General features: G+C 47.1%; 1 protein-coding gene across 4 annotated transcripts in view; it reads right to left on the bottom strand.

Annotated features, from left to right (window-relative positions):
- PODXL (podocalyxin like) overlaps positions 1–16,395 on the bottom strand; it is a 44,661-nt gene extending 28,266 nt beyond the window's left edge. For all 4 annotated transcript variants that reach the window (XM_088055480.1, XM_088055479.1, XM_088055478.1 and 1 more), the window contains exon 1: positions 16,254–16,395. In XM_088055480.1, the coding sequence (XP_087911606.1) occupies positions 16,254–16,305 (52 nt within the window). In that variant the 5' untranslated portion in view covers positions 16,306–16,395. The remainder of the gene's footprint in view (positions 1–16,253) is intronic.
- Between the last annotated feature and the right edge of the window lie 2,198 nt (positions 16,396–18,593).

The raw sequence follows: 18,593 nt of genomic DNA on the forward strand, positions 1-18,593 counted from the left end.
GCTCGGTGCTATTCTTTAGATGGGGAGAGCCTCGGAAGGGAAGGACACAGCCAGCCCTCCCTCTTATTCAAAACTATTTAAAGACTGTCTGGCACTGAGTTTCTTTCCCACCAAATGGCTCCAGTGACAATCTGGCTTTACAGGCCCTGTGTAATCTGATCAGCTTCTATTGTTGGCAAATTCGTAATTGCCTCATTATTTAACTCTCCTGAAACAGTTCATTTTACAGAAAAAGAAATCCATTTTAGCTTTCTGTTCTGTTGTTTGTTTGTTTGTTTGTTTTATTTTGTTTTTCAGGAGCAGTGGGACTCAGTTTCCATTTGAAGCACTTGTGTTCTTCGATAGCTCCTGCTCCTCCCCTCCTTAAAATAATAATTTTAATATTTTAATATTAAAATTAATAATAAAATAATGATCACAGAAATAACTTATTATAGGCACAAACAGTGAGAAACTACCTTTTCCAGTGTTATCCCAGGGCAGGACCCTCCAGCAGAGCATAGTTGTTACCCAATGGAACAGCACAAGTAGAGGAAATGTCCAGGGCCAGGTTGGATGGGATTTGAGCAACCTGGTCCAGAGGAAGGTATCCCTGTCCATGGTAGGGGGGTGGAACGAGATGGTCTTTAAAGTCCCTTCCCACCCAAAACATTTTGCAATTCCATGTTCTAGGATTTACCCCCAGAGAGGAAGGATGTTCCTGTAAGCACTGTGTGCTGGCTCACCTCCTTGCTCAGCCACAACTCTCTAAAACAACCCTCATTACACTTGTCAACCTCTCCCTGACTCAGTTTCCCCATCTTTACTCGCAAGAGGGGACAGATTTTGGACAGAGGAGCTGTCTTCATTCACAGGCTGATCCAGCACCTTTCTAACCGGGGCCCCAGCCTTGGTTAGGTGCCAGAGCAATACGAATAATTACTAATAGTAAATCCCATGGGAGTCTATTACATTATGGTTCAACTTCCTCCCAAACAATTGCTCCTCTTCCTTGCTTTGTGTGTTCTTCAAAAGAAGCGGCTGCTGTGCTTTAGGGCTGGGACACCAGCCCTGGTAAACACACACCCAGCGTTCCTGCTCGGCTGGGCCTGGGCAGCAAAAAGGAGATAAATCTGATTTGAGACAATCACCCTGCAGGCAGAAAAAACCCTGAGGGCTTAATGGAAATGGCAAAGTAGCTGCCCTAAACAGCGTTTGTCCCGTGGAGTCCCTCAGGGCACATTTATTCACTGTTTTTGGGATGATATTACTCAGGGTGGCAGTGAGAGCAAGAGATGTTGTGAGGAGAAGGGCCCACTGGTCTCAGGGCTCAAAATGTCTTTGTTCAGAGAGTGGTGAGGGTCCTGGCAGTGCAGGAGCACTCAGCTGAGGGAAGCAGGGATTTACTGTAGGCACATTTCTTGCCAGTGCTTGGACATGTTCCTGCTTCCCACCTGCACCGCACCACCCAAAAAGTAGATTTAAGGAAAGATGGCCCAGAAATGGGAAGAAAAACATCTTTGGCCTGCAGCCAGCAGATCAAATTGTCCTTGTAAGGCCTACAGAGTATGGGAGCACCTCAATGCCGTAGGTTTAGGTGCAATATCAAACTCCTACAGGAGCTGGGAACCCAAGATATCAAGTGTCCAACAAAAGGTCTGATGGTAACACAGAGAGGCCATCCCAAATTGGCGTGAGTGGGCTTTGGGTAAGCTTTCTTGAGGTCCTTGGGGCCTCATTCACACAGCTTGCTCTGCAACACATGCTGCAATATCTCTGAGGAGGTTTTCCCCTTGCCAGGACCAGGAATTAAGGCCTGCACAGCAAGTGGCAAAGTGGAGAAGGAAGAAAGGTCTTGCTTCTTAATCAGCCAACTGGCCTGACTTAATGCTGACAAAGAACGATGTCTATTTTGGTCATCCCTTCCAAGATGGAGCCTGCAAAAGCTTTAATTAGTCAATTAAAAGTGGCTTTGTCATAGGAGATGAGACACAACCGGGATCAGCCAGCTGGGTTCTTGGCTGCTGAATGACATTGTCTTTCCAGCCCAATGACCTCATTGTTAATGACTCAATAGGGGAACAATGTTGTCCACCCAGCAGCCCAGCAAGGAGTGAGATTCCTGCGTGGTTGCAGCTGAGCAGAAGAGCATGGGAAGCTGTGGGATGTCACCGGGTTGGGGATGCAGCGCTCTGCCCTCAGTAGGTTTCAATGGCGTGGTTGCGTGCTGAGAGACTCCAGCAAAAAAAAAATGTAATATAAGAAACAAAAATACAGCACACAACAAGGGTCATAGTCAGCTCCCCAAAAACTCCCTGGACAGGTAGTGAGTTTTGAGCACAAAGAGATTTACTGGTCAGGGAGGACAAATTGAAATGGTATCTAGAAGAAAGCAAAGCTTACAGCACCTACACCCAGGGTGGTCTGGATGGAACAGACCCTGTCCATGTCACCTTTTGATCTTAGAGCTTTACTGACATCTCCCTGCCACCAAAACATCTCCCTGCCATCAAATCCTTCTCCCCAGGACAGTGCCTGGAGGCTGTGCCACAGGGAAAGCCATGGCAGGGCGAGGGAAGGCAGCAAAGGAAGAAGGAAGGAAGAAGGATCTGCACCCCCTCCCTGCTGCTAATCATCCTCTCTCCTGAGAGACACCATCAGGTCTGCAAGTACCAGGTTGAGATTCCACCTTGGAGGGGATCCACAGATGTGAGGGGCAGCTCTGGGTGCAGGAGGGAGCTGTTGGGGCTGGGTTTGATGGTAATATCCCAATTCCTCTGCTCCTGGGGTGACAGACACCGGGTCCTGCTTTGGGAAACGCTGGCATGTCAGCTTGGGCATTTCCTTTAGGAAACTGAGCTGGAGTCATGCTGGGGCTGGAGGTGGGAAGAGAGGGCAGGGACATGATGGGACCCACAGAAAGCCACCAGCAGAGCAGAGGAGAGAGAAGGAACTGAACTGGGATTCAGTGGGTGCTGCTGGTTGTAATCCTGGAGCTGGCAGTGGAGATGGAGCCCCTGCACTGGTGAAGGCTGCAGCCACATGAACATTCCTGGCAGGTTTGCAAGTGATCTCTGGCCAAATCAAAGCACGGCTTTGCTGCCAAAACTACCTGAAAACAGCATCCCTGATTACAGCTAGGCAGAAGAGACAGCTGAAAAATCCGCACGCAGATTTCAAATGCTCATTTGGAAAAGCACAATCAGCTGTGCAAATATACCCTCTCACTGCCCTGAGCCCCATCTCATCCTGACATCTCTGGAAGTTTTAACTGGATAAAATGCTGCTGGACACCACTCAGAAATCAAGCCCTGAGCCTGCTGACCATGGAGGCAAGAAAGAGCTGAGCCATCAAAAGCAAATGACAACTTTTAGCAATGCTCCTTGGTAATTCTCAGTAATTGATTGTTGTTTGCTTTAAATTCTTAGCAACTAATTGCTTTAAATAATTAATAACTTGCAAGCCTATGTACTGCAGACACTGCTCTGTGGTGCAGGCATGCTCCTACTCCTGGTGGCTGAACCATCACAGAATCACAGGATGGTTTGGGTTGGAAGGGACCTTGAAAATCATCTCCTTTCAGCCCTCCTGCCATGGGCAGGGACACCTCCCACCAGACAGAGCTGCACTCAGCCTGGCCTGGAATTGCTCTGCTTCTCCACCAGTACCCAGAGCTCTCAATGTGGGCCACAGTGTCACTGAGGGGTGGCTGAAATGCTCAAATGATGCAAGCCAACAGCACCAGGTCCTTTGCCCAGGAAGTTTCTGCGCAGCAGAGCAGCCAAATAAATAGGACACGTGCTGGAATCCAGGCACTACATTTTGGGACTAAGGATGATGCAGCAGATGGCCAAGTCCCGTGCTGCTGCAGGACTCAAATTAGCTCTCCCAAACAGGAGCAGAAACACTGTTAGAGAAAAGCAAGATGTGGAGCAAATCCCCTTCTTGCAAACACCCCTGATGCTTGGAGGGCAGCCCAAACCTGTGATGGAGATGAGTTACAGCATCAGGATGTTTGGATGCTAGGCCCTCACCCCTGGGAAGATGGCTCAAATCCAAATCCAAGCAGATCCAAAAGCTGGTTCTTATTACTACAGAACAAATTCCTTATTCCTAACCTAGATTATCAAGCAGAGGGCTCCTCCTTTCCCCACTCGTGGCAGTTTCATGCCTTGAACAGATTGGGGAAATTTGCAGCTTTTTGGTTCTGGGGAGTCCTGAGAGATGCAGGTGGCAACAGGTTCCTGTAACAAGCCATTTCTTGCCTTTCGTGAGGAGAAAAATAGGAAATCTGCCCACAGGCACAACTGTCCATTTCAGCAAAGAATAGTCTTGGTGCTTAAAGTGGGGACTGAGAGATCTGAGGGTCTCAGAAATAAACTCCAATAAATATTTCCTCCAATTATTCCTCCAATTCCTCTTCTATTTCCTTTCTCAAAAAATTCCTCTAAAAATCAGTTCCTGAGGCAGGAATGCTTCCAACTTCTTCAGACATAGGCTGTGAGCATCTGATCTTGTCAGATTTTAGTGGAGATGAAATCTTACTGCCCCTTCTCTCCTGTCCCTCTGTGTGGTGAGTGCCTCTGCTCAGACTGAGTTGAAATCCTTGCAGGAACAGCTCATGGGCTGCACTTTTCTTACCCTTCCCCTCACTGTGATGAGTGACAGCCTTCAGGATGAGAGTAAATAAATAAGTAAATAGATAAAGTGATCCCCAAAGCACTCTCCAAAATCCAGCTTCAAAGGCAGCTCCCCTACAGTGCCGCTCCTCCTCACCCATCCACTTTATCAACAATCCTCTTCCAGCACCTCAGGGTACCAATCTGGCTAGCCAAGTCAGAGATAAACTCCTGCCCCAAAACTGCTTCTGAGCTGGATTAGAAGGGAACCCTCCCTGAAAGGCCAGCTGGTTCAGGGCATCCCCCGACCGCTGCTCCCAGGGAAAGCAGCTTTACATCCATCCCCACATCGCTGCTGCTGCTGCCCCCACAGAGAGCCCCCTCCTAATCAAGCCTCCTCCTAATCAGATTGGAGCCGTCCTGCCAGACATGCAAAAGGCTCTCACGGCAGACAAAGCATGGAGCTGCAACCCTCGCCCTCCTCCTCCTTCTCCTCCTCCTCCTTCTCCTCCTCCTCCTCCTCCTTTGGCGTGGCTGTCCCCCCCCAGTGTTCCCCATCAAACCCCCAAGGCACATGTAGCTTCTTTTGGTGACTTCCTGACTTCTTTAATTTATTTTTTCATTTTTTTTTCCCTTTCCCCTTGCAGTATTTTATCAGGATTGGCAGTGGGATTTTGCTGTGTGAGAGCACAGTGGAGATACGGAGAGTTGTATGCAGTGGGAGCACTCCAGAGCTGGGCTTTGGGCCAAAACAACCCACTCTCCACAGTACCCCCATGAATTTGTCACCAGTAACCATCGTGCTGGGGCTCTGCACCCATCCAGAGGCCTATTCATTTGTCCATGGCATGTCCTACAATGCTGGAAGCCTCTGCGCTGGCCAGGGATTAAATGTGGAGACTCCTGAAGGAGCAGGAGCTGCTGGTGGGGCCAGGTCACTTTGCTTCCATCAAGGACGCTGACAAAATGCTGGAATTTTCATTCCTAACATGATCAGGGAAAAGAGCTCCCTTGGTGTTTTCCTGTGACACCCAAACTCCTTTAAAGGCCCAAAATTTTACCCACTGCAGCTATCAAGTACCCATGGCCAGATGCAGCAACAGGAACACACAAACAGGTGGATATTTTTAAAGCAGAAAACCATCTTTTTTCTTTCTCAGCCCATCAGCTTGGACTCCTGTGTTTCCCACCCCAACCCTCTGTAAAGGGCACTCATAAATGCACACACTGATCATGACATCCCCACTTTTCTTGCCACTGACTCAACCTCACATTTCTACTTTTCACCACCCTCTTGCCACTCCACCCTGCTTGAGCCATTTCCTTTGCCAGAATAAAAGTTTTTTTTTCCTCCCCAAACTGACTGACCTAAATCACCCCCAGCAACTGAAGCTGTGATTTGGAGAAACCTGGAATGGGGAGCGTGGACAGTGATGGGTGGCAGGTTGGGCAGTGATGGGCAGCCGACAGTGGGGTTTGTGTTGCCCATCCTTGTCCTCTTTAGGAATTGCTTAACACCACCCCATCCTCTACTGACCTTCTCCTGGCTGGAAAACTCCCCAGAAAATAATGTTTGGGGGTGAGATGGTGAATTACAGGCCAGGCTTTGCTAACCACTAACATCTCAGGAGAGTGGCCACTGTGGGATGCTGCTCCTGCCAAGAGCCTGAGAGGGATTTGGACTAAGGAAATGCAGAGTGAGGGCTGCAGGAACCTGCCCAGGGTCTGTTAGGGCATCCTCCACCTTGAGCTGGGACAAGCTGCAGCTTATCAGAGCCTAAACTGATGTGTTGCAGCAGAGGCAGATGCGTCCTCCCACTGGAATGGCTTTGTACAGTGATGGAAAGAGTGGTAATCACAATCACCTCAGAATTATTTTATTTCCCTTCTTTTTCTCCCCTCTTAGACTGTTGCTTTAAACAGCAAAGTTTTGTTTGCCAAGCTTGCTGGGGAAAATGCCCTCATGTTGGATCAGCAAAGGGACACATCAGAACAGGCTGGATGAGGGGAATGAGCCACAATCCATGAAGGACAAATCTCTTCCTAATTTTTGGGAGACCAGATTTTATCATCTAACACCAAAAAGATGATTGCAGTGAGACTAAACCCAGCCAGGACACCCACGGCTCTTGGGGAACTCGGCTTTTCCAACACTAAGTGGGGCTGGATTTGGATGTGAGACAAAAACAGGGCAGTCAATTAAAGTAAGTCTTGTTAATTTTTGCTCCTCTTTAGTTGCTTTCTGCCTATGCTATGGGCAGATGTCCAGAGTATCCAGACATTCAGCATGGGATAGTCAGTTAGATAGTCAAACATTATGTGCATAAACCTCAGCTATCCATTGAAATTCCCTTCGCAGATTAAGGAGAGACACATTCAGAATTAATTCAACAGTTAATTCCAAGCTGCAAAAACAACTGGAAACCAGCAGACGAAAAATAAAATTGTTTCCTCTCCCATTTTAAACGGTAAAAGTGAATTTTAAGAGAATGAATCCTGTTTATTTGAAACCCTCGAGGGACGCAGAACAATTCATTTCAGTCACTAACTCCATCGCAGATTGACGCTGGAGATTTGCTCAGTGAGTTGCTTAGCACTAAACTGAAAACTTTTCAGCAAGGTTTATTGCATTAGGTAGCCAGGTCCTCGGTTATTTAATGTATCTTAAAGGAATTGTAAATGCTCTTTTGCATTTGTCAGTTTAACAGAAATTTCCTCTACAAGCAAAGAGTGATTTCCACCATTAAACACTAAATTAGTTTTATTCATCATTACCAAGGACGACTCCAGAGATGCATAAATTAGAAATCAAAATAGAGAGGTCTCAGGCTATAAAATTCCTTCAACAAATATGTTCAGAGTGTGCCAGCCTGGTTAGAAAACACAGTTGAAAGGCAAGAGTGGGCTGTAAATCTCTAAGTTTTACAGTGAGGAGAATCAGGCCTGGTTAAGGGATATAGCTATGAATTGTAAATGAAAACCATGATAAAAATCAAATCATTCAAGTTATGACTTTCTCCTTCTGTATTTTAAGTCATGATTAAAATTCATAATTTAAGCCACATCAATTTAAATCAAAGCACCCTGCCATAAAATGAGGTTTTGAACCCTTTGTGAGGCTTTAATGAGAAAAAAAGATCATTCTCCAGTTGAATGCGGTTAATGGGGATTTATTGGTGCCATTCGTGGGTAGGAACTGTCTTAGAAGCCCACAAAATCACATGGACTGAGAGCCTTGAGGGCTTTTTTTAGCCATCTGGGAAAATTTTAAGGAAACAAAATAATTGTCTATAGTAGGGTGTTGCATTAATCTCTAAACTTTCTTTATCCGCAGCATTCCGTGTACTGAACAGGACAGGAAAATTTATTCTTTTTGTCAAAGAGACCAGCATCTCTCCTTGGCTTTTTGGTATGGGAATGACCCTGGGGCTTGGGAGAGTGGAGGTGATGGGGAGATTAACTCCTGCAAGCTCAAAATTTGGGCTCAGGGCTGTGAATTTTCCTTTGTCTTCACAGCTGACATGATGCTCTGTCCCATTTTGCTTATATTTTGTCCTGGTTGTCTCTCAGTTGGATCAGGATTTCTGGGAGCCCCAGAATTGCTGGTTCATCCCATTTGCAGCACAGGTATCACAGATTTTCCTTGCCACACAGGATTTTCAGGTTTTTATGGCAATGCTGTGATTTGGTACAAACTTATGCACCCTTAGAATGAGGCAGTGGAGAGAACAAACATTTCTTAGCATTGTGTCAAACCAGATCAAAGTGCTGATCCATCTGAAAATGAGACCAATATTAGAAGGCAAAAGCCAACAAAAAAGAAAATAAAACAGGAGGAGGCTGTTTTCTGCTTTTACTGTGTGTTGCTACTTTCTCCGCTTTGCCAAGAGAAACCCACAGGAACAAATTCTTATTTATTTGTTGTTTTTATTCCTTCAGGCTCCAAAACCGAACCAGGTTGCCAGCAGAGAGTGATGGCTGTAAAAAAATGCATGATGAGAATACTGATTTAGAGTTCTGCAATCACAGCCTGCTTTGAGGCTCCTTATTAACTTGACTCCGTAAGCAGCAGAAAACTCTCTTCCCTTACCTGTGCTTCAAACATTTATTCTGCTGCTTGATAAGGTAGAAATGTCCAATGAGGACAACTTTATTGCTTATTTAATGTGGATATTAATAAATATATAGATAGATTAGATAGATAGATATAGTTATAGATATAGATAGAGATAGAGATAGAGATAGAGATAGAGATAGAGATAGAGATAGAGATAGATATAATATATAGATATATAGATATACAGATATAATGATATACAGATATATAGATATATAGATATAGATTAGATATAGATAGATCTAGATCTAGATTTAAATGCAGATCTAGATTCAAATGCAGATCTATATAGATATAGATATATAGATATAGATACAGATATAGATATATTAGATCTAAATCTAGATTTAAATACAGATATAGATAGATATATAGATAGATATAGATATGGGTAGCTATAGATATAATCTCGAGGACCTTGGTTAATTGATGTTGCTCCAGTATAACCACTGCTAACCAGATCTGTGCTGGCACAGAGCATCTCTTTAACTACTCTGCTTTTTCTCACAGTCAGAGCTCAGTATTTTGATAAGCAGCACATAATAGTCACCCTGAGAGCTCTCCACTTTCCACAGCCTGCAGCAGTATCATTTAAACTTTTCGCTTTTTTTTCCCCATTTGCCTACGTGGTGGAATGCCTTATCTTGCCCTCCTGCCTTTAGACTCCAGGGAGCAGGGGAGAAAAAAAAAGTGGTCTTTGCTATTAGCTTTCAAAGAAGGACTTTCTCAAACAGAGTTTCTCCAAGCCTTTCTGAAGAGCCTTTCAAGTCCCCTTTGTCCAAGTTAGGAATTGGGTATTTTTCTCTTTGTCTGTATTCAGCAGAAGCCACTTAGAATAAATGTCTAACAAGGCTGTCTCCTCATCTCTCTACAATAGATCTAATATATATTTAAGTATTAGAGCTTAATTTCTAAGCCAATTTCTACCTCCTCCTCCAGTTAAATTTGCCAAAATCAATTAAGGCTGAGAGAGAAAATTTCAGCCTTTGCCATTAATAACTGAGGCCTTATTCTTCCACTGCAAAATGACCTTCCTTCCCCTTTCGCCACCCTCATCAGCCATGTGGCCTAAGACCAAAGCTCCCTGCACACAGAGCCTGTGAAAAAGCCACTGGATTAATCCAATTTTTTATTCAGGATGATAAGGATATGAACCAGACCTCAAGGCAACATCTAAAATGTTCAGAATTCAGAAAGAAAATTCAGAAAGAAAAAAATTACCTTTTCAGTTTTAGAGTAGCTTTTAACACAGATCCCATCTCTGCCTATTTCTCAGGATCTGCCCTGCACCTGACAACAAGCACATTTTTTAAACCCAAGGACCGTGTTCTTATTTGCCTGTTCATTTTGCAGCCTTTAGGGTGCACTCCTGACCCACCAGCAAGACGTTTGTCCAAATCCCAAAGCCAATTTTTTTTTTCACATTTTTGAGCACATACAGACAGTGTTACACAACGTAAGTGTTTCCAGGGGCAGGTCCTGGATATATTTGATGCAACAAAAGACCATGTTGGGGAGCTTTTATGGAAACAAGCATCTCTGGTGGACAAATCATCCTGAGACACACCTGAATTGCCTTCAGAAGGCACAGCTGGATTCAAGGATAATGCAGCTTCAACTTTAAACACCTTAGTAAAATATCTGGCCTTACCTTGGGTACCTCAATGGGAGGAAAAAGCAGAAGAGTCACACTGTGACTTCCAATTTTTTCCTTCCTCCTCAAGTCCAGTCATCCCAGTTTGTCCAAACTGGAACCCATCCCCTTCCTGCTGCCACCCAGCCCCAAGACACAGAACCCTGGGTGTTATTCTCAAGTGGAGTCTTTATGGAAGCCAAATCTCAGCCTGGCCTGTTCCCTTCCCTCTGCTCTTCATTTTGGATGCACATCTAAAAGTAGATGTTCCAGCAGCGCTGGAATTCCCATTGCCCAAAATAAAGGTTCACTCCCATTCCCTCCCCCTCCCGCTCTCTGTTGGGCACTGAGACATCACGCTGAGTAGATTTTAATAAGTTGTTTGAATTCTCCTTGTGTCCTTGCAATGCTTTGTCACCAAACTGTCACCGGTGTCCGCTGAGAGCGCCTGGCCCGCGGCCAAGCGAGTCGTGAGACGCGCGTTATTTACCGGGCAGAAAAAGGAACTGCAACATGCAGAGCTGCAGGGATGCAAAGATTTGCTAAACAGGCACATCTGGTGGTGAGAAAACTTCCATCAGCAAGACCTGGGACCCAACAGGCAAATGAGAAATGAAGGATGTTGGTGCTTATGGAGTTTGAGCAGCTTTGCTTCACCTCTTGAATGAAAAAGGGAGTTTTTCCTCTTTAGGGTATCCTGGCATTTTTGGGTTCCCAATGGATTTCAGCAATATTCAGTGCCAAAGGCTGGCTCTAAGACACACAACAGCTCAAAGAAAGTGCATATGGGCATGGAACTCTCAAAAGTCACCTCAAATAAGCCACCACAGAGTTCTGCACTCCTCAAAGGCATGGAAGTTACTGCTGTCATTTTCCAAGATTCCCACCAAAAATCACTATTTCAGGCATTATTTGCAATTCAAAGCCAGCAGGTAACTTGAAACAGGTTTAGTCACCTTTGAAGGAACTTCAGGTTTACTGTGAGGGTGGGGAGGCCCTGGCACAGGGTGTCCAGAGCAGATGTGGCTGCCCCTGGATCCCTGGAAGTGTCCAAGGCCAGGGATTGGAGCACCCTGGGATAGTGGAAGTTGTCCCTGCCCATGGAATCATGGAATCATTAGTAGGAAAATACCTCTAGGAACATTAAGTCCAGGTCCACCACTAAACCATGTCCCTAAGCACCACATCTACACTTTGAACACTTCTTGATGCTATTTGTACCACAGCAGCCCCAGCTGAGAGGATCCCCCCATCCCTGCCCACTCACTGCACAGTCTTGCCACCAAACATTGGAAAAATAGAGAGGAACTCCACCAGAGCCAGTCCTTTAAACAGCATTTCACCTCTTCCATTTAGAGCTGAGAAAAAAAATCTTATATGATTTTTGTACAGTGACAAGGAAGATTATCTGTTTCTCCCCAGATCTGTCTACCTTCCCAGACAGGGTTTCTTAGCAGAAAAATTAGCATGTTTTTGGATAGCTCCAGTGGCTGAACACCTCTGCAGAGCACATCCCTCCTGCCTGTTTGCTGTGGATCTGTGTATTCCTCGAGGATCTCCAGAATAAAACACTGCAAGGCTTCAGCCCAGCACTACAACAAATATTTAAGTAGAGCACTTCAAACCCAACGAAGCTCAGACAAACTGTCCCCAAACCTCCCAAATTACGAAGCACAGGAGGAAGCACCCTCACTCTGGGTGAGGGACACCATCCCACCAGGCAGTTCAGGATAAAAATGAGGATATGTTTTTCATTAGGCTCCAGTGTCAAACAGAGAGGTTTTAGGGGGAGATGGGTGGCACATCCCCAAAGGAGCTGCAATGGGGAATCAGGGTGGCCTCACAAACTGCAAGTGAAAGAATTCATGGGTTTGTTTGGCAGCTCCAAGCCTAAAGGAACTGCTCTCTGCAATGTGGAATATTTGGGAAAGCCCTGGGGGTGGCAGTGGACGGAGCACAGGTAGCTGGAGAACAACAAATGCCAGATGACTGCGTGCATTGCTTAGAGAGTGGGAAAAAAAAGCCAAAAAAAAAAAAAAAAAAGCAAGGTTTGCTCAGGGTCTCTCTGAGAAGGAAAGGGCAGGCATTGCAAGAATTCAGAAACAACATCCTTAGGTGGAGATGGGCCAGTTGTGGAAGGAGCTGAGCACGTAAACAGGCTCTGGAGCAGGAAGCTGGCAGGAGCGTGTGAAAGCTCTGGAGAGGGCTGGTGAGATTTCACATGCCTGCACATGGGGAATGGACCCAACTGGGCCACCCGGATTCCTGCAGGGCCCAAACCCTCTCGTGCTGCTCTGGGCAGAGCTGAGGGTGGCTCTTGGTCATGCAGGAGTGGTGTCAGGCTGGGAACAACGCCGGAGGTCAGGTGCACACTCAGGATCACAACCTGCACTTTTCTGTCACTCGCCATCAGCTCAGCAGTGGAGAGGGAGGAATTCCTGCACATCCACAGGTGGGTTTGCTACAGGCATCATCCTGCCTGGACCACCTGGAGATGAAGCTGCTGGAGGCACCTGAGCTTGGGGGTTGAGCCCCTGTAGCACAGAGCAGCTGAGGCAGATGTTACAGTGGGACCTCTCCTCCACAGAGCATCACTCTGTAAGGATAAAACCCCACTCACCCCATCCTCCCCTCAGGGGCCTCTGGGTGCTGTGGTGGGTCCTTGGGGACATGGCAAAGGGGCCACCCAGAGCAGCATCACAGATAAAGGGGCAAAATTTAGGGTACCTAAACCCCAACAGTTCCTCTGCTCTCACAGAGCGATAAAACCCCCAGGATAATGGGGGCACAGCACAGCCAGGGGGATCCTCACCGTAAATTACCTCCCTCAGTCCCCAGAAACACCCCAGAACTCACGCTGCTGGGTTTAGGCCTTTGAGAAGTGCAGATGGGGAGACAAAACACATGGTTTAGAGGGAAAATAATAACCAAAGTGCTACCCCAGCCTCCCTGTAAATGCTGAGAGCAGATTTTTCCAGCCAGTCTCCCATCACCGGCATGAATGATCACCCTCCTCACAAACCTCTAGAGCAACTCCCTGGAATTAAATCAGTATATTGCATGGTTCCAGTTCCTTTCTTCCAGGAATCTTCAAATGATTTACAAACAATCCTTTAATTAAGCCTCCCAAACAGCCCCCAGGGTAGTATTATTGTGTCCATGCGGGGAATCGAAGGATTTGCACTGCTAAAACGGCAAAAAGGTTGCAAAAATCTTATCAAAGTTCCTCAGAGATGAAATATCTAACAAGAATCCCATCTGTTTTGATGCTGATTCTAAAACCCTCTGGTTAAACATTTTTCTTCTCCTCCTGGGGACATGGCCCCAGTTGCCTCCTCCTGCCCGTGTCAGGATTAGTATTCAAATGGATAAAATGTTTTTTTTTTAAAGTGCACATCTTTGACAGCTCGTCGACAAACACAAACTGCCAGTACCAGGGAGCTCTCAGTACCGGGGAGGTAGCCTGGGAATGCAGTTTAGGGAATGAGAAGCGGTGTTTTGGCAACAAGGATTTCAAACCCATCAGTCTGTGGTTTGCTTTGAGCCCGGTGCTTGATCTCCGGTAAAAGCCCTTCCTGCCCTTTTTTGCCCCCAGGACAGGTTTGAGCTGTGGCTCTTTTGAATCCCCTGAGAATAAAAAGTATTGTTTGTCTCTTCCTGATGTAATTTTGCTATCAGACCGCCTGTGGGAATACAAGATGCAATGTGGAGAAAGAATAAATAAAATAAAATATCCCATGAAGATGCTGTAATGGGTAACTCTGAGCCCCTCCCCGGCTGGTGGAATTTAAAGATGTTTTTTTGCCTAATGCTATACTTGCTGCATCTCTTGTACACGCTGGCTGTGCCTTGTCTGAGGCTCATTTCCTTCTGATTTAAGCAAGGATATAAAGGGGAATCTCTGCAGAACCAGGGGATTGGGAAGCACAAGCCTGGAAGTCAGTATTTCTAAGGAAATTGCTCTACCCCAGAGAGCTGCTTTTAAAAACTTCAGCGACCTTAGGCTGGTTCTGCTCTGTCCTACACACAGAAGTTGTCACCTTCCAAAAATGAGCTCTGAAATCCTTAACTCTCATTTCACATCCAGTTTAAACACAGCAAATCATGCAGGCTCCATCCCAACCATTATTTCCTAAGATACCCAAAATATTACAGCTTCACTTACAAACCAAACTTCTTCCCATTTAGGGAGGAAGGGAAATAAAAAGACAAATTTTAGGCTTTGAGAAACTCAGAGGATCAAAGCAGATACCAGTCTTGGAGTTAAGCAGTGCTGGGACTCTGAGCCCAAACACTCAGCAAATAGGGATGCCTATCTTGGCCCCTAAGGATCAAAATCCTGGCTCCAATACCCAGGGAGCAACATAAAAGCATCTCTAAGGAGCTTATTTCAAAATTTAAGAGCAGAAACAAATGTTAGAAAACATTGTTTTGAAGGATTTAATAAATTAATTTTTGAGAAAGATGTAACAGGATCACTTCAGAGTGTTACAGAACCAGGTCCCCACACCATCCTCCCACTGAGAACCCATTTTGTCCCAACCCCAGTGTATTTACCACCTCATTTTGGAAAACAGAACAGAACCTCATGAGAAGGCAAAGTCAGCTAAACTCAGCTAAATTCTGGCCAGCACAAGAAAAATTGCATTAACAGCTCCTACTTTATGCCAGTGTTAATGATGCTCAGGGCTTCCTGCGTTTTAATGGGAAGAGAAATCTCTTTTAACGCCCATGTTGGCATCAGGAGCAGATGTTTACACCTGCTCGCCCACCAAACCCCGTGAGTCCCAAGAGGAACAGGAAAAAAAAGGAGCAGGCAGGGATTTCAGCCAGACTTCTGGGAATTCACCCCAGAGTTAAATCCCCAGGGCCCTGCCTCCACTTGTGCTTTTACCTCCGGAGCATCCCCCAGCTTTTGTTACCTTGAATACAAGCACATTCAGCTCCACAGAGGCTCTTCTGGGAGCCATGAGCTGGAACAAGATTTTATTATTTTATTTTATTTTATTTTATTTTATTTTATTTTATTTTATTTTATTTTATTTTATTTTATTTTATTTTATTTTATTTTATTTTATTTTATTTCATTTCATTTCATTTTCATTTCATTTTCATTTTGTACCTCCCTTGCCTTCCCTGATTACAAGGAAGAAATGCCCCACTCCTCCCTACCTTTATTCACTCTGGAAAGCATCAGTGCATTTCCTTTCCCTGCTACTTTTCCGTGTGGTTTATGGCCACCTCTCCACAGAACACCCCACCAGAGAACCACAACTCCCACTCCATCACCCTGAACCCCAACACTACCGCAGGACCCCAGGAAGTGTTTCCACTCCCAAACCTCCCCAGCACGACACATCCCCAAGAGTCTCCAGCTTAACCTTTTCCCAACTCCACCATCAACTTCCACCAGGGAATTGCTGTCTCCAGCAGTATTCCCCACTCTGCTCACGCACCTCTGCCTCCCGTTCCGTGGGTGCAGCACCTGGACCACTGCAAGAACAGCCCCACCACGCCGAACCCAAAGTTCCCCCTCTCCCGAAGGGACCCCAAAAGCGGGGTGAGGAGCTCGGCGCTCTCCCAGGAGCCCGAACCCCCGCGCGGGGGTTTGGGGAGCGGGATGCGGGAGGGAAGAGCCGGAGGCTCGGGCTCGTCCCTCCGCAGAACGAAGCAGCACTGCGGCTCCCGAGCCCCAAGTTGCGCTGCCGCACAGGGCTGGACGTGCCCGGGGCTCCGACAGAGCCTCGGTAAAGCCGCGCTCAGGCTCCGGGAGAGCGCCCGGCGTCCCCCGGCTGCTTTTCCGCCAAACTCGCCGATAGAAGCGGGGAAAGCGGAGAGCGGCGGGAAGGAGAGGGATGCTCGAAGCGGGCAAGAGGGCACGGAAAGCGGAGGGGCGGCACTCACCGAGCGGCAGCAGCAGCAGCGGCAGCAGCGGCAGCAGCCCCGCAGCCCGCATGGTGCCTCGGAGCGGCTCCCGGCGCGGCTCCCGGCGCTCTCTCCCGGCGGGGCGGGCGGGCGATGCCCTCCCTCCCCCGGCCCCGGCCCGGCCACGGCCCCGGCCACCGGCCCCCCCTTCTCCCGCTGCCGGGGGAGGCGCGGAACGGCCCCGGACCGCCCCCGCCTCCGCCCCCGGAGCGGGGGGAGAGAGCGCATGGATGGGGATGGAATGGGATGTGGGGATGGGATGGGGATGATGGGGATGGGATGGGGATGATGGGGATGGGATGGGGATGATGGAGATGGGGATGGGGATGAGGATGGGGATATGGGAATGGAGATATGGAGATGGGATGGGATAGGGATGAGGATGATGGGGATGGGATGGAGATGGGGATAAGGGGATATGGGGATATGGGGATATGGGGATATGGGGATATGGGGATATGGGGATATGGGGATATGGGGATGATGGGGATGGGGATGGGAATGGGGATGAGGATGAGGACAGGGATGGGATGGGGATGGGATGGAGATGGGAATGGGGTGGGGATATGGAGATGGGATAGAGATGGGGATGGGGATATAGGGATGGGGATATGGAGATGGGATGGGGATGAGGATGATGGAGATGGGATGAGGATGATGGGGTTGTGAGGGGGACGATGGAGATGGGATAGAGATGGGGATGGGGATGGGGATGAGGATGGGGATATGGGGATGGGGATAGAGAGGGCAGCAAGGAGCGAGGGATGCACCTGTAGAGGGGATGGGTGGTTACTTGGGATGGGGGGTCTGGGGGAGATTTTGGCTTCTCAGCTTCATGGAGGGGCTTGGGGGGTTTCACTGGAGGTGTGAGGATGGAGAGGGTTTAAGGGGTTCATTAGGATGGAAATATGGGAGAGGGGATTTGGGGTTCTCAACTTCCTGGAGGGATTTGGATGTTTTGTTGGAGTTGGGAGGTTGGAGAGAGTTTAGGGGTTTCACTGGAATTGGGAGGTTGGAGAGGGCTTAGGGGTTTGTTAGTATAGGGGTGTGGAGGGATTTGGGGGTCTCAGCTGCATGGAGGGATTTGAGAGTTTTGTTGGGTTGGAAGGTTGGAGAAGATTTAGGGATTTTACTAGTATTTGGGGTTCTCAACTGCATGGAGGGATTTGGGGATTTTGTTTGAGTTGGAAAGGGGTTTAGGGGTTCATTGGAGAGCAGGTTTAGGGGGATTTGGTTGTTTGGAGTTAGGAGGCTGGAGAGGGTTTAGGGGTTTTGTTTGGATTGGGATTTGTGTTGTCAACCGCATGGGGACATTCAGGGGTTTTGTTAGAGTTGGAGGGCTGGGGATGATTTTGGGCTTTCATTGGGGTTTTGTGGAAATCTGTGGAGGGGATTTGGGATTCTCAACTACTTGGGGAGATTTGGGGGTTACATTCTATTTAGGAGTGGATTTGGGATTTCCATTGGGATGTGGCCTTGGGGGGTGGTGGGATTCCTGACTGTATGGAGGGAGTTCAGAATATTCATCAGGACGAAGACTTTGGAAAGATTTGGGTTTTTTGACAGTGTGGGCCATTTGAGAGGGGATTTGTTATTCCCATCTGTGTGGGGAAGTTTGGGTTTTCATTGGATTTGGGATGTTGGGGAGGATTTTGCCTTTTTATTGGAACAAGAGGAGTGAGGATGACTTGGCATTTCAACCTACTTAGGAGTGATTTGGGGGGTTTCACTGGATCTGAGGATGGATTTGGGGTTTTTATCATGGTGAACACTTGTGGTGGATTGGGAGTTTTAATCTGGATGGTGGTTTGTAAATTGAATTTGGATTCCCACCCAGATGAACAAGGATTTAGGGTCTTTGTTTGGATGAGGACTTGGGGGTCTCTTTGGGATTCCTACCTGCATGGCAAAAATGTGTGGGTTCTATCAGGATGAACATTTGGAGGTGGATTTGGGATTTTCATCTGGATGGGGGTTTAGAGTTTGATTTTGGATTTGCATCCAGGTGTGGGTTACTTGAGGATTTTTATCCAGATTTGGTTTATTTTGGAATTTTCATCAGGGCTGGGGTTTATTTGGAATTTTCATCTGGAGGTGGGATTAATTTGGGATCACCTTGGGATCACATATACCCATACACACCACACACACAGAGAAGAGGGAGGTGATACTGAGCTCATCAAACTCTCTGTTTATGTCACCAGTGCCTATAAAAAACTGCAAAAATATCCTGTGGCTCATTGCCTGGGAAATGGGGGTTTCCCCACGGTATGCTGGGTCTCCTCTCTAACTGAGGGCTGTGGGGATAACAGATAAGAA

The sequence above is a fragment of the Pseudopodoces humilis genome, chromosome 5 (genome assembly GCF_049639895.1).
Source record: "Pseudopodoces humilis isolate 2021_Gansu_Grassland_sample_001 chromosome 5, ASM4963989v1, whole genome shotgun sequence".
NCBI lineage: Eukaryota > Metazoa > Chordata > Aves > Passeriformes > Paridae > Pseudopodoces > Pseudopodoces humilis.